This window comes from Hyposmocoma kahamanoa, unplaced genomic scaffold (genome assembly GCF_003589595.1).
Source record: "Hyposmocoma kahamanoa isolate Upper Pololo Valley unplaced genomic scaffold, ASM358959v1 116, whole genome shotgun sequence".
Taxonomy (NCBI): Eukaryota; Metazoa; Arthropoda; class Insecta; order Lepidoptera; family Cosmopterigidae; genus Hyposmocoma; species Hyposmocoma kahamanoa.
The window spans coordinates 5,011,571-5,027,840 of record NW_020653391.1 but is presented as its reverse complement, the minus strand read 5'-3'; the positions used below and the strand labels follow the sequence as shown (position 1 = coordinate 5,027,840).

The 16,270-nt window shown below is 35.5% G+C and overlaps 2 protein-coding genes across 2 annotated transcripts in view; both read left to right on the top strand.

Moving 5' to 3' along the window:
• Window positions 1-25: 25 nt before the first annotated feature.
• On the top strand, window positions 26-7,598 carry LOC113239797 (cytochrome c oxidase subunit 5B, mitochondrial-like). The gene is made up of 4 exons (XM_026476935.1): window positions 26-177; window positions 1,440-1,613; window positions 6,241-6,284; window positions 7,530-7,598. The coding sequence occupies exons 1-4, from the start codon at window positions 90-92 to the stop codon at window positions 7,590-7,592; spliced, it is 369 nt and encodes a 122-aa protein (XP_026332720.1). The 5' UTR covers window positions 26-89; the 3' UTR covers window positions 7,593-7,598.
• Window positions 7,599-10,672: 3,074 nt separating this feature from the next.
• Window positions 10,673-16,270, top strand: part of LOC113239756 — a gene marked incomplete at its 3' end in the record, with an annotated part of 9,167 nt that continues 3,569 nt past the window's right edge. Inside the window, exons 1-3 of the mRNA XM_026476858.1 lie at window positions 10,673-10,847; window positions 12,686-12,908; window positions 13,422-13,515. Coding sequence (XP_026332643.1) covers window positions 10,841-10,847; window positions 12,686-12,908; window positions 13,422-13,515 — 324 coding nt within the window. The remainder of the gene's footprint in view (window positions 10,848-12,685; window positions 12,909-13,421; window positions 13,516-16,270) is intronic.

Sequence of the window (16,270 nt, the reverse complement as noted above, 5' to 3'; positions counted from 1 at the left end):
CGGTTTTCCGGTTTTTACTTAACCTCTATAATAAAAAAAGTTTTTTACTTGCTAATGTGAGAAGCGATTTAGTGTGAAAAATACTGAAAATGGCATCGCTTTGTAGGCAAATTCTTCGCGTAAATTCTCTCAGGGCTGTCGTCATGCCCGCCGTTCGACGGGCGTATTCCGACAAAAGTAAGAATTATATAAATTTTCTACATAGTATTTACCACTGTGGTTGTCACAATTTCGTTACGTAATGTCAAAAAAGTTGTAAATCGTGGGAAATGCACCGCAAAATCTTAATGTTTAGTTGCAAAATGTATGAGATAATAGACCTTTATATTTGTGCCACCAAATAAGTAGCATAGGTGCTATGAATATGTTAATAATTTTCTATTCATTGAAGCATTCACGCACGTTTTATCGATTGCGTTTTTCGCAAATTTTGTACGATATCTAGTTCATTTTCTAGTCAATTACCGTTCAGTTCTTTCACAAATATCTTAAATAAACATATTATATTTTAATAAACCATTTAATACTGTATGTGTTTTATACATTTGCTTGTTGCCCATAGGTTATGATGACTACATAATCTTATCTGGCTTTTCCTTTTATCTACAGGATATGTCAACGTAAATTATGTTACACACGTAATCCATGGAGATTCAATATCTGTATTTATTTTTAATTAGACTTAAAATGTTCATGTTTAACATAATTGAGGCAATTGAAGGAGTTACTTAATATTAAAATTCAAATAAAATACAAAATAAAAATTTTTTTTGAAAAACCCTGTATAATTTTTTTTATTGATCTTTTTGTATCAATGTTATTGTTTATAGTTGTTACAATGTAAGAGGCCCAATTTGACAGCTAAAGAAGACCATAGTATGTAACTTTAAATGCAATCTACAAAACAGTAAACAAACAATTGTAACTTGTTATGTTTTAAAAAATACATAAATTTGACTGAAGCATTATATAATATGTTAGACATATTTCTAGTATTATTTTTGAACGAATTCCAAAATAAAATACAATTTTGAGTTAGCCAAAAAAAAGCTCCAAAAGTATTAAAAACAGTTATGGCCACAATCAATTTTTTTTTAAATAATTGTGTTGTAACCAATTAATTGCTGAGTTAAAAGCAGTGTGTACAGAAATAAGAGGGATAATTTGAAATTGTGCCTTATGGCTTTATGATATTGGGCTTGGAGATCGTAATTTTAACCATCAAACACTTTGTCACTGCTGTTTTGACATATATATGTGTTTTAATATTCCAAATGTAGGATGAAATAATTTTGTACACTTGTTATCATAATAAATGGTTGAGGCAGTTGAACTGGGAATTCACTGTACTATAAGATAAAATAAATAAGCTTTTTATTGCACACATTAGCAATGTACAGTAGCACAAAGATTTCATGTAACTTTTATAACACCCCTAGTGATGCCCGACCCACTTGAGCATGCAACCGGTCTTGAGAAGAAGGAATTGCTAGCACTTGAGTCTGGAGACGATGATCCTTTCAACATGAAGGTGTTGAAGAAGGCTGCTGGCACACGTGAACAACCTACACTTGTGCCTTCTTGTTTCGATGCCCGCATTGTTGGTTGCATATGTAAGTAATCCATATTGTCCAATGATGAAAGGAAATACCTAGCAAACATTCTTTAAATCATCCAATAAACATATCTGAATGTGATCATGTTTACAAACACATATTCCATACAATCACAATATGTTATCCATGAACCAAACTTGATTGGAAAGGTTAATAAGAATACACATAATATTTCAAATCTAAATCGCATATATTTATTTTCTCAAACGTACCAACATTTTCAGGTTCTTTACTGTAATGATTAGGTACTTGCAGCAATGGCAATTGATAGAAACCAGCCACAAACAAGATGAAATGAATAATAGGGTGGTATGGTATTGTATAACGGGCTGGTGTCCGCAACTCCACATATAGGCGCTTATTTTGCGTGTGATAGGTACAGTGTCCAACTCATGCCACTCGAGCTCCTCCAAGAATCTTATCATACTCCTGGGTTTGCTATACGCTTTGGGGAGCATGAAAGTTAATGGAGGGAGGCTAAATATAGGATTAGAAAGGTTTTTTTCTAAACTACAATGTTAACTAATAGAGTGCCAGCAAACAACACCTCTAGTTGTCACTAAAGAGGAAATTGTTGACTATTTTGTATAGCAAATTTTACAGCACCCCTGATTAAAACAGCGAAGGGTTCAAGGCCGCCTGAGGAATGTGGGCCGCTAATCCTTCGCAACCGCGCGGACGATGGTTCGCGCCGAACGCTAGAGGGCGCGTAGCTTACAACGAGCGCGTGACGTTACTATCGTAGACCCTCTAAGTAGTATAAGATTGAATGTTGACTGGCATGACATTGTAGAATACACTTCCTACAGCACTGGCCGCAAGCTACGGATTTTCGTGTACTATAAGTACTAGAGCTAAGAAATTAGCTCCAGAACATTACCAAAGATACCCAGAATGGTACTGGTAGACAAGTTTGATTTCCGAAAATAGTCTTTGATTGACTAGGGATCTTTTCATCTAACACCCATAGTGCTAACCGGTAGGTGTTAACATTGCCAATAGTATATTGATGCAAAGATGGAACAAACACATAGAAAAATTCCTTCGATTGGGATTCGAACCAGCCACTTTTTCGTCAAACCGGGGCTATCGCTCTCCTTTCATATATTTCTCACAAGTTTTTCACTCTCTCCAAAAACAAATTCGTAAGGTCTGCAAACTCATGCCGTAGCTCAGTAGGGAGAGCAATAAATTTGTTTTGGCGAAAAAGTAGCTGGTTTGAGTCTAGCTGGATCGAAGAAATTTTTCTTTGCATTTGTTGGATCTTAACAACAAACTGGTTCACTAATTTTCACAAAAAATATTTGAATATCATGATACTTAAAACATCATGAAATGATACTCAATAAAGCAAATATTGTCAATTAAATTATTGTATGAAGCAACGATAAAATTTTATTTACTGTTCCTTCTACATTCGTTTTCATTGCATCAGTTCCAATATCAATCGTTCCATAATGTTTTATGTGGCGTGAGACAAAAACCCTTTAGCACGGACATTCTGGTTTATTAATAGAGTTAGAGTTCCTTAAATGTATCAAAATGGAAAGTGAACATGTTGTACTTAATAGCCGGTGCCAGCGACCACGTCGTCTGCGTAGAATTCGTACTTCGAATAGCTACTGTACTATACTAATTTTTGGAGATGGTAATTTGGTCATTATTACAACAGCAAACAATGCATTATTCTTACTCAATGTATAACTCATTATCAGTTATCGGAATCGAGGGAGTTAATCTATCTAAAGTATGAACGTTTTCTTGGTATGGACATACCCATTTCGTCATCAATGCGTTTTTTTTTGAAAATTCCAAAGTATAGGTTGTCTCATGTTTATTCTTTAAATGGCTGAAGTATATGAATATGTAAGTTCCTACAGAAACACATCTATAATATAATTTTTTGAGATAATGACTTGTAGCAAATACTTAATAGGAAATAATAATTTGTCGCCAATATACTCAGATGTCAATAAATAATACGCATATTCAAATATAATCAGTTTGGAGAAATCTCCAAATTTGTAGAAGGGAATGTCCACGTTGTTCTTTAGTTTAGCCAAATTAACTCTCTCAATTCCGATCACTGCTCATTATCGAACAACTGTCTATACTGCTGTTGTTATGCTGCTATTCTACTGTTGTGATTACTTAGTGCGATCAAGCCGGTGTGCAATAGCCAATAGGCAATGAGAGACAATACCGCTAATCAAATGATTGGACGATGCTACGATTTGCAAATCTTACCGTTATTGTCTTTCAGTGCACAATGTAAAGTTCTCTTTTTCATTTTATATTTGATTGTTATCTGTTATCTTATTAACATATTATATATTCAACTGCCTCCGTGGCCGAACGGTTACCATGCCACGCAGAGGTCCCAGGATCGATTCCCGGGCCGGGAGAAATGTTTGTATGCCTTACATTTATTTCTCTCGTGAGTTTGGGTGTAATTTGTGGTTGTCTATGTGTGTGTCCATGGCACCCGCGACACAGGGTTTCCCTAGTGCGAGGCTATGTTGAGTGTGTGCGTTATTTATTTATTTATTATTATTAAGTCAGATACTTGAAACCACGATTTTATGCTTTATGCGATTGGAATAATGTCGATTTTAATATTCCATATCGATAGGCAGTTAATATCAATCAATGTAAATACAACTGCTCTATAGCATGGCTACGCATGATTGTCGCGACGCGCGCGATAAAATTGAAATAAACGCGCGTTATTGGCTATCTCAATCAGATCTAATTTAGATAACCAATAGCGCCCGCTTATTTCAATTTTATCGCGCGCATCGCGATTATCATGCGTAGTCATGCTACGGGGGCTGGTGCCGAAAACATCCATTTTGTTTTGGTTTATTGGTTAATGGCTACAATAGCTTTATAACAGTAGCAGATTTTATTTCATTGTGTGAATTGCGGATAGTCATCCGTTATCCGCGATTAAATCGAAAATAACAGGTTATAATAACAATGTTGCCGTGGTGTTGCCAAGCCCTTGAGTCGAAAATTACAAAAGTTACATTATTGTCTACAAAATTTACATTTTATAAGTTTTTTTTTTTAATTAAAAATTGTAACTGTAAAATATATTATAATTATGAGCTTACATCCTAAAAATAAAAAAGTACGCTCAAGAAAAATCAAGCCATAATTACTGCAATTGATTGATTTCATCTTGTTTGCACCATATCTAAGTTACTTTTTTGTCTAATTTGGGTATGTTCGTAAACTATTTAGGATTTACAATAACAGTTAAAGTTGGATTACCACAAAAGTTACGAAAATTGCCTTAAAAACAAGAATTACTTACGGATTACGCGAGAAGATGAAAAGTTGCGAAAAATGTAAGAAATTTAGTAATATTCATTCGCTATCATTGCCATATTGTATGCCAAAACTACATAACAGCAGAATAAAAGGTTTTCTGATTACAACTGTTATAGTTTACAATAACAGTTGTTGAAAAATCGCATAACAGTAAAATTAATTATCGACAAACAGCCGTTTTTGCCATGTCTACTTATTTTCAGAGTTTTATTGGTTGTCCATATAAACGTTCATCCTCTATTTCTGCCCCCTTAAGGTTTATGTTTATAACAAAAGTAACCTATGTCCTTCTCCTAGGTCCCACCTATCTCTATACAAAAATTCATCAATATTAGGTCAGCGGTTTAGGTGTGAAAATGTAACAAGCAGAGTTACATTCGCATCTACAGTATTAGTATAGATTAGTTTTGTATTGATAATGTTGTGCAGGCTACTACAATAACATTTTTAATTTTATGGAAATAGTCATTTTTGCTGTTTTAAACAGATTGTTATGAAATTAATGAGTTCTTTGCGTAAGCTAATTATTATTTAATTAAAATGGAGACTTTTTGTATCTGCCGAAAATGGATGGTTGAATATGGACACAGAATTGAAATTATTTGAAAAGTACAGTCGAGAGCACATTAAACTCGACACTTTGGACTATATACCGATTTATTGCAAACATCTGCCACCAAGCAGTAATGAGAGCATTACTGCGTACCGGTTTGGAAGGGTAAGGGTGCTGGTGAAATTACAGGCACGTGGAACTTGTCAACTTATGTCTCAGTGTGACAGGCATACTTGCAAGTGCCCCTCAGATCTTTGCAATTTATCACTCCGAGTGGCACTGCAACTGTTATGGCCAGGCGTGTAGCTTACCATCAGGCATACGACTTGTTCGGCCCGTCATTTGGTAGTATTTGAAAAAAACGTAGATTTGAATTTTAATGTTAAGTGTCAAGCTTGACATGCTTTTGACCCTGTTAGTTGCAATCAGGCAGAGGAAACTTGTTTGTTATACATATCATGACCATAATGGTGCCGCACAAGCTGCACACTAATAATAGTCTTGCTAAAAAGGGACGAAGAAGCCCTTACTTGAATTTTACCATTTAATATGTCTGGTGTTTTAGATACATTTTCAGCATATTTTTGTGGCCTTATTGAAGCAATAAAATAAATTGTCAAGTACCCTATTGTGGGTCGATAATTTTGCGATTATATGAACAGGTCAATGAATTGTAAATCAAACAGTGATGTGTATTTAACTACATTGTTAAATTTTTATTGGTTATTGTTTCAGGCGAGGAGCACGCCACAGCTGTCACTTGGCTCTGGGTACACAAGGTGAGAGTTTGTTATGTTACGCCTTGATGGCTGAGTGGTTTGTAGGTTTTCTGCCAACAGGTCTTCTTTGAATTCCTGTTTAGTCCGTTTGTATATATATGTATATACTTTATTTAGACTTGGAAATGTCACGTAAACAGTAAACTGGCCGTTCTTGGTAGCCATCTTCACGAAGTCAGAAATTAATTTATGGGTCAATGGACTTATACGCTTGTGTACTAAGATTTCAGTTGATAATATCAAAATATAGCATTCACGAAACTTAGAAAGACAAAATGTATGATATTTAAAAATAAATATTATCAATAATATAAAAATCGTGAAAATGTGAAAAACTTTAAAAAATGAACAAACAAAATATTATTAATAGTTTACATTATTTTATACACCCCATTTATTGAATAACATAAAGTCATAACAAGTTATTCTTGTGCTACATTTATTCCAATAAGAATATTTCGGGGATACTTCGGCCTTTTTTATATGGTTTTTATGCCATACATGACGTAATTGAGCGTTTCGTTACTACGAGTAGACAATAATCATTGTTAAATCTTTTAATAAAGAATTTCAAAACAACAAACATGGTGAAATATGGCTATATCAATGAACTCCACTCAAAACCGTTGTGCTTGCGGATGCCCCATACAAAGTATGTCTCACCTGCTTTCTTGCCCACTGTGTCCAACCAGCTGCACTTCACTCGCAAAGACCTACTGAAGGCAACGGATTGGGGCATAGAGGTGACTACTTACTAGGCCAAAGAAATTTAACACCGGTTTGTTTTTTTTTTCATTTTTTTGTTTTTGTCATTTTCTCAATAAGAAGAATAAGGAATAAATAAATATACTGTTAATAGCAAGAGTAGAGTCTGCATTAACATTCAAATTCATTTTAACAGTGACAGTTGTATATGTGTTTACAATTTTGATCTCGAATTCCATCACATAGTATAAAGTTTCTTGATCGTTCTGCTTAGGTAAATCTACCATACAAATTAGTAATAATGTGTCTTTGTGGGGTGTGTGTTAGCGTAGCTTCTGTATAGTACTAGTGACTAGATACTGCTAATACAGACGACGTAAAGCCCAGTCTACACTACTAATAAGAAGTCAGTCGACAGTTTAGTCAATCAGGTTCACTGATATGTTGGATTGATTCCATACAAATTTCTTATATTTGTGATATCGCCTCAAATGGTCAGAGGTGTTATTAGTAATAAAATGGTAAATTATTATGTTTCAGAATCATCCCCGCCGCTGTGAATGTGGTCACTGGTACAAATTAGTTGAGAAGGCGCCCCTATAAGCAATTTTTAGTTATACGTAGATTCTATCTGCAAAACTTTCAACAAAAACGCGTCAAAGCACCTCTCTGTGGATTAATCGTTTGTCTATGGTTATTAGTGTTGCCATACGTAACTGATGCGTTATTGAATTACCAAAATCGAAAATAATCAAGATTAAAATATTACTGTAAGCATAACACTGCGGTCTTTTTATTTTTCCTTATACGAATGCATATGTATTAGAGTTGTGTAGATAAATAAATAATTTACTGTTAGTTGGGAATTTTATTTTTATAGGTTCACTAGCTTTTACAGCTCTGTTGGAGTGGCATTAGGATAATATCCCCATGTCATCCAGTTTAATTTGCATTGAGTGGATATCTAATTCTTTTTTAGCGACAGAACCAACTTAGTCGAATTTCAAATAGGTACTAGAGTACCTAATACATAATAGATTATGAGCACTTTGGAATAAAGCCACACGAATAGATCGATTACATGAAACGTTTTATGAGATTTATATAGAGCGTGGACAGAATGAAATCATTGTATCCTAGATTCTGACATTTGTTTATAATATTATTGGTATAAAAATCGAACAAACAAAGCAACCCCCCCAGATCACCAGATGACTGATCTCAAACCAGTGTCTATTGCCGCTACGTGACTACAGCTTTTTTTATCAAGTGAGCTACGAACCGACTGTTCAGCAGATGGTACGAATTTTTCTCTGTGCTTGCTATTGCTACAGATCTTAGTATTGGGCATAAACGACTTTTTTATTGCCGCCACCCGGGAGAACCTTACGAAAATTTCTTCACTCAGCCAGTTATGAGCTACAAAATAGTGTTACGAGCAGCACACTCTGCAGTTCTTTCGAACAAATCTATCAATAATACAAAAAACATGAACCTCAACGTCACAGTAACCACATCTACATGAGTTTAATAACTTTATATAGGTAGCGGTCCCCTAGTTTATACGAGTTTCCAACGTTTTCGCTTTTTGTTGAAGTTGTATAAGATTGTGAGTGCGTAATTAATACCTAGTGGCATAGTTTTTACAATGACATACCATATTTTTTACTTTGGAACTGATCCAAGTACAATGATGTAAGAATTTTATTTATCTATGTCGATAAGTATAGAATTAAAATAGCGCCATACTTAAAAGGGCCTATACATTATGCAAGTGCACGCTGCAACTACATTCACAATCCTGCTTCGTGTGGCGGACGGCCGGGCAGGCTGCATTGAAGGATAATGAGTGGAAATTCTTCACTCAGCTGTTGTGCGCATCTGATACTTACATTCCTATAGCTTTTAATATTTTGTCATCTCTCAATTTTTTTAAACTTTGGTTTGATGCTAATGGACTTTGTCTGTCTGCTTGAAAAAGTGTAATAGTCTTGTTCTGTAGGATGTGCTACCCACCGGATCTTGAAATTGTTTATGATTCCTATTCCAGTTAGACTTCAAAATAAATTTCTACGTATTGTACTGGACGCTAAAGTCACTGGTATTTCTCACTGTGAATACCTACATTACGGCTAAATTTAGAATATTTAGGTTACGTTCACAACCTAAATATTCTAAAATTTCTTACTGGTGTCTGGTGGGGTGCATTAATAAGGAGTGTGTAGGACTACGCCACCTTTCTTTTGGAGCCAAGTAGTGTTACGGCATCTGGAAAGTTAGACAATATTCAATCAAAGGCTTTGAATTAGGAATTCTGTCAAGTGCAATGAAGTTTAGCCCCATAAACGCATTGCAGGTCGAGTGTGTAGATCCTCCACTTCGTCAATTTTTGTCTGACAGGTATTTCTGTCGATTCTTGCAACTTTCAAATGATCCTCTTATAAACAAACTACAATGTCTCTCTCGAGAAATAACATCTTCTCCATACTGGATTCGAAAATGTCTATCATGTCTTGTCTTTAGTTTTCATAAATACCTTGCTCTTCAAACCCCCACTTATCAGTATTCTCACTATCCTCTTTTTTGTTATACTTACGAGGTTCTAACTTATATATAAATAACTTCTAAGGTTCATCAGCAATCTAAAATAGTCCAAAAGATTAAGTTACCACCTGAAACTTCTGTATTCACCGGAGAATGTTTTGGTTTGTTTAAAAGTGTAAAGGTTATTCTAATAACTAAGTTAAACAACAGTATAATATTTTCCGACTCTATGAGCGCATCGCAATCATTGTCCAAGTTTCCGTTTAGTTCGAAACTGATTTGCCCCATTATATTAGAAACTAGAAATTTACTTTATCAGGGTAGAAGAAAAGGTTATTCTGTAGTGTTTGGTTGGGTGCCGAGTCATTGCGGCATCCCAGGCAATGAACGTGCAGACCAACTGGCGGGTGAGGCGATTGATTGCGGTGATGTAGCATTTTTTACTAATTACTGTCATGATTTGAGTGCATTGTCCGCGATTTCTCTCAGGAATTCCTGACAGGAATTTTGGACTGTTAGCTGCCGTACGAAGGGATCGTTTTATGCGAGTATACAGCCCTCTATTTCTACTAAGTCTTGGTTTTCCAAAATGAAATTTGGACAGTTGGCCACAAGTGTACTGATTCGCATGAGACTGGGGCATGTGTGTTCTCCGGCCCACTTAGCCAAGTTTAAAATTATAGACGTCTACAATTAACATGTAACCATGTCATACACGAGTAACCTTTGCGAGTGTGGATAGGTGAGCTAAATCATGTTGTACTCAACTGTCCTTTATACGATAATTCCTTTTTGTTCCATGTCCTCATCTCCATTGGATTCCCTCTTACTACTACTGTAAAGCTTATTTTGTCATCTAATAGTCCTATTATCTTTAAATGTTTCACTTCGTTTATAACTTTCAATTATATCAAATTATAAATATATTACGTTTGTCATATAATTCTTATGTTTATGTATTCCTATTTAACCTTAATCGCACTTCCCTGATCCTTTTTCACAAATTATTTTTCCTTTCCACTGTTTTCTTTATTGGAACTTATTCACAGTTTCCCCGTTTTGCAGTGGCACAAACGCAAACCGCGAAGTGCCAGAAACAAAACAAAAAAAGAACTTAACTGTCAAAAGACTAAAATCCCATGAAATTTTCCTGAAGTTGTCGGAAATCTAAACTTGCTCGAAAATATTGAACTTTTCTTATCCTAATTTATTTACAGAGAATATTATGCAATGAAACAAACGATAACTTTGTTTAATTGCATAATTATTTGTGTTTGTGTCTTAAGACTGATTGAAAGAGCTACAACATGACTCGTAAGTACTTTTTTTGATAAATAGGCGTCTAATAAATAACACACGGCAGTTTTTAAGCAAAAATATAGTCATTAGTCTCTAATCGTTCAAGTAACAAATAATTTGCTTAAAAACTGTCTCACGTAGTATTTCCACAATACTCGTTGAATAGCAGAACCAGCATAAGCCCCTAAAATTACTAAACAGAAAACTCGATGTTGGCGAAAACCTACAAAGGGCCCTTGTAACTTTTACCGCCAATAAGTAAAAAGAAAAAGAACAATAATTTATTTATTATAAATTCTTTGAATTATTGATGCCGATAAATCTTGGTATTTACGAAAGTATATCGTGTTTTTTTTATTTAACGCAAGAAATATAGGGTATAGACAGACTAAGCCGTTGAGACCGATGTCACGCGAAACATTGCAAGAATAACGAGAAAAACTTAATAACTTAATAAAACGCTACAGAGAAGGAAAAGAAACAGGCCACAGATGTCTATACTGCATAATATAATAATTAAAATGTGAAATGTGCAATCTGGCGTTGGACCTTCTACCCTTTGAAATGTTATTATTATTATCAACCAGCCAATACTTGTACTTGTAACAAAAAAAGGCACAACTATGCATACTTTACACAGCAGTTGTGCCTTTTTTGTTCCGAGGATAGAATAGCTGATATATTTTCTATTTTACCAAGAAACAAGGCATTAAATAGATAATCAGAAGCCTAATCATCTGAAATTTAGCCTGATACATGGAATGAAAGCAATTTTCTGTCTTAATTTTGATAAAAATGGGAGTATTTTTTCTACTCTGCAAGAACTTCACTTCAATTGAAGGTTAAAATGATTGTTTTCAAATTGTGCAAAATAGATGCACTTCAGTTGATTTTTTTTTCTTGCACTTGACTTGCTGCACATCCCTCTGAGAAACAAGAAAAAATTCTCAATAATTGTTTTTACTTTTTGCTACAATTAATTTTACAAGTTTGCCAACATCTAAAATTATCAAAAATAATGTTCATGTTTGCCACTGCTACTGGTAGTAAAAGCGTAATGGACCACAGTTGATCAGGAGGACGCGCCAGAGGTTCAATTTGCCACTCTCTGTTATTATTAAAGTAAATAACACATGCATAACTATTGTCCCAAACATAACCACCAAAAATAAACTCAACATGCGTTTGCCTCTTTATGAGGCTTCCTGGGGAAATTAACTGCATGGAAAAAATATACAGACTTGCAAAGTAATTTACTTCCATTTTTATTGACATGGATTCCTGCAAAGCAATGCCAATATTTTATTGTTCCACTTTTGAAGTTCTGAATACATTATGAAAATAAAGATTATCATTTTATGCTGAAGTTCAAAATTGTTTTCAAGTTTGATAGGATGCGAATGGATAATTAATTCACATATTGGATTTCTAGTGTCTTATCATGAAGTCATTTAACTGAGCTAGTAAGGAATAGCTTTATGTATGTGGAATGAGTGCACAAAAGCTTGTGCTTTTTGCTTCGGCTCTGACAGTCTATGCACGTAGAATGCTCCCTCCCTCAAATTAGGCGCACAAGTGTTTCAGGCGTAAAAGGAGCGACGCAGTGGCGCATCTATGGCGCTTCAGTAATTGTTAGTTCACTTACTATGATTGCAAAAGTGGCTCATGCATGTCACAACAGGTGGTGCTGCAACTGCTCTTCTAAAATTTGTATGTATATTAGTAGTAATGTAGCACGACTGCTGTGCCATAGTGGTGCCATTTCATTGCATCTATAAGCATCTAATTTGAAGACGCCCTTAACCATATTTATTTTTCCTATGGCATTACTAAATTGACAATGTTATCTGTAGATTCCAGAAGACCAGGTTCATCGTCAATCACGCCATTGAGTGAGCGATTGAAAACTCCAGTCCGGCGCCGTGAAAAAACCTACATCTCACTAGTGTATATTGCTGATGGGTTTGCTGATGACTGCGATGAGTTCATTCATTGCTGCACAAAAGAAGACGAGAAGCTTACTTATCCTGTTTTTGCCCAGTATTGGCATGAGATGAATTTCTCCAGTCTTTATGAGTAGGTATCTTGTAGTATTTGCAGTCACTGAACAGCTGGTCTTCCTCATACTTAAACCGCAAGTTTTTAGAAATAAATACTGAGATGTGACTTAATTACGTCTTGGAATTTATTGTTTACTATGAAACGAAGACTTACTTGCCAAGCATTATTTGTGCTAAAAGCTAGTACGTACACTGTGTATATACAATAGAGATAGAATCTAGTTTCTAGGTTTTTGCAATGGAACTTTTTCTTTTTCTGAATCGTGTATGTATTTGTTTTTTCTAACAAACAGTCCAGTCTCTCAGCTGTGACCTTGGGACCTGTATAGAGCCAGAAATGTGTTTTACATTCCAACAAACATTATAAAGTTTATATATATTTGTGGTTTAGATCCGAAAAAATTGTTTCATTTCTAGATATAGAATGTGTTATATGTATACATTCTGGTTTTGACATAATTTTCTGTGTTCAGGTTATTTTTATGTATCATCTTGCAAAACTATCATATACCGCTTATACTATTCACAGAGGCAGATCTTGTGGAGCAGAAATAGCTGAGCTATCAGAAGAGGTTATCCGCATCGCCAAACACTACATGCTTGCGGATACTAGTAATTTCGAGGTTAGCCGTAATTTTATTCATAGTATTTTAAGCCGTGTATTTTTTACGAATAAGGTGTCTGGTGGAAGAACATAAAATTATTACAATCACAGTCATCCTTTCGGCTCAATTTATACTGCGATGGAACGGAATGGAAGCGACATTTTGTAACGATATTCGCTTCCATTACGTTCGTATCTCGTTCGTTACTTTACATCAAATGACATTTCATACGCTTATGTCATTCCCATCTCGTTCGTTACGTTACATCAACTGACAGTTCATACGCTTATGTCAATCCCATACATTGTCTTTCCATTCCATTGGCGATATCGCTAACAAAAAGACACATTGTCTAGGCCACATTTATGAACTCGACCCATTTTTGCAAGACTCGGTGGCCTAACCTACGAGTTCGAGTCGAGTTGAGCGAAAAGAAGTTGAGTCGTAAACCTAATTCGAGTTTTGAATAAAACTCGAGTTCCAAAATTCGACTCAAAGCGACTTTACTCTAAAAAGTCTCGAGTATGATAAACAATTTTACTGAACAACTACTATTGCCCACGAATTAAATAAATAATAATAATCTCAGTACAGAGTACTAAAAAAACCGACCTCAAAAGTACGTGGAATTACGTCTATTTGCAAAGTTTTATTGAAATATCCCCTAGTGCGCCACTATACAGGACTGGACACAGGAGATAATAAAAATGCGTTCTCACTACTCAAAGTACACACATCAAAAGTGTCTAGGGATCAAGTGAATATTTTTGAAATAAAAATTATTTAAGCAATATTTAACAAATCCAGTCTTCCAGGACGACTTCTTACTTTAATGCTTATGTTTTATTTAACCGCTTACCCCTATATTTAATTAAAATAAACTAAAATTGATGTTTTTGCAAATTGTGGGAAAAAACTCAAATTAACGGCGTCAATTAAATGACAAAAAAATGGCGAAAATGATGATTTTGCTCATTTTTATTGTAAAGATAAGAAAATTAATAATCTGTATTTCCACCATTAACACGAATCACACAATTACAGCGATTTGGCATGCTTAAGATGAGTTCATCAAAATCACTTTGAGGAATGGCCGCCCATGTGTTTTGTAACAAGTCTAAATATTGTTGTAGAGTATGTACGGTATGCATACTCGGCACAGCTCTTCTTTGAAGCATATCCCATGCGTGCTCAATTGGATTGAGGCCTGGCGATTGAGCAGGCCACGGCAGAACGTTGATACGAGCTTCGGCAAGAATGCGTGTTACGACTCTAGCCGTGTGTGGACGTGCGTTGTCATGCATTAGTTGAAATGAATCACCCAACTGGCCTCGCAAAGGGATGATAACATCTGAAACAATCCTCTCTGCGTGAACTTGAGCATTGAGGTTACCCCTGATCCAAATGAGATCGGTTCTTCCGCCGATCCAAATACCGGCCCATATCATTATTGTTCCCCCACCATATGGATGAACTTCCTGACAATATCTCAAACGTTCATGACGTCCAGATGTTCTCCAAACTCGAGTACGTCTTGTATCCGGTCTCATACCGAAGCGGGATTCATCCGAAAAGCACACATAGCGCCAGTCTTCTTCCTCCCAGTTTCTGTGTTCGCGAGCCCATTGTAAACGGGTCCTGCGATTGCAGGGTGCAATAGGTGGAACTCTGAGCGGCCTTCGGGATCGCAGACCCACTTCACGTAAACGATTTCGGATTGTTTGATCGCTTATTAGCAAGCCTGAGGAGCTGTGGAGCCTCGTAACCAACATCATGGCGGTCATGGTACGATTCCGTCGAGCAGTATTTTGGATATACCGGTCCTGTCTGCGAGTCGTGATGCGAGATCGTCCTCCATGTCGCTCGGCCACGCTGCCCGTCATGCGATAGCGCGTCCAGAGGCGACTTATGACGCTCTGTGTAGTGTTAAGAGTGAAAGCCACAGCACGTTGCCTGGAACCAGCTTCCAACATTCCGACGGCTCGCATCATCACTTCTCGGGTTAAATGATGTCGTCTCTCCATAATAATGTAAATTGTTTCGGTTCCGATGCAGATATTGTAATGATTTTGTCAAAACGCTATAACTCATTTTTATACAAAACCACATTGACAATCGATTTTCTTCTTATTATGGAATTTTAAACAATATTCCTTATTTAAATGTTAAAACTCACTAAAAAGCATCAATAGCGATACAAAAAAGTTAATATAATTAACCCTAATTGCAGCAATACTCTTAAACGTACTTGATCCCTAGACACTTTTGATGTGTGTATATAAGTATATTAGAGAAAAACTTCTTGAATTGGAGAATAGCAAAATCAACCATTAAAATAATTGCACCTTATAATAAAATTTAGGCGCTATTTATAAAAATGAATCTTCATGCGTGAACAGTCACCCTTAGAGGTGGACGATTTTCTTCAAAATGAAATGGGATCACTATAGAGGTATCCTCTTTCCAACAAAAAAGAATCATGAAAATCGGTTTACAAATACCAGAGTTATCGCGTAACATACCTTTTTTGTAGTCGGTTAAAAACTCAATATAGTCAATGAAACTTTTTCCGGATTTTAATCGCGTATATTTGTTTTTTCAAACAAACCCACGTTTCGTCAACATATTGTGGTAACAATCGCGAAAACCTAAGAACTCCGATATACTCAATATAGTCATAAAAAAATATTTTTAAATAACGCACACATTAAAGATAAAGAAGATAATAAATACTTAATTAAACTGCAGTTTAAGACACCACACCACAACTGCT

What these genes read in the sequence shown, in the direction of transcription:
- LOC113239797 (XM_026476935.1), top strand. Translation starts at nt 90, where the DNA reads ATGGCATCGCTTTGTAGGCAAATTCTTCGCGTAAATTCTCTCAGGGCT. An exon ending in ACGGGCGTATTCCGACAAAA is followed by an intron (nt 178 to 1,439) that starts GTAAGAATTATA and finishes TAACACCCCTAG; the next exon opens with TGATGCCCGACCCACTTGAG. An exon ending in CCGCATTGTTGGTTGCATAT is followed by an intron (nt 1,614 to 6,240) that starts GTAAGTAATCCA and finishes TTATTGTTTCAG; the next exon opens with GCGAGGAGCACGCCACAGCT.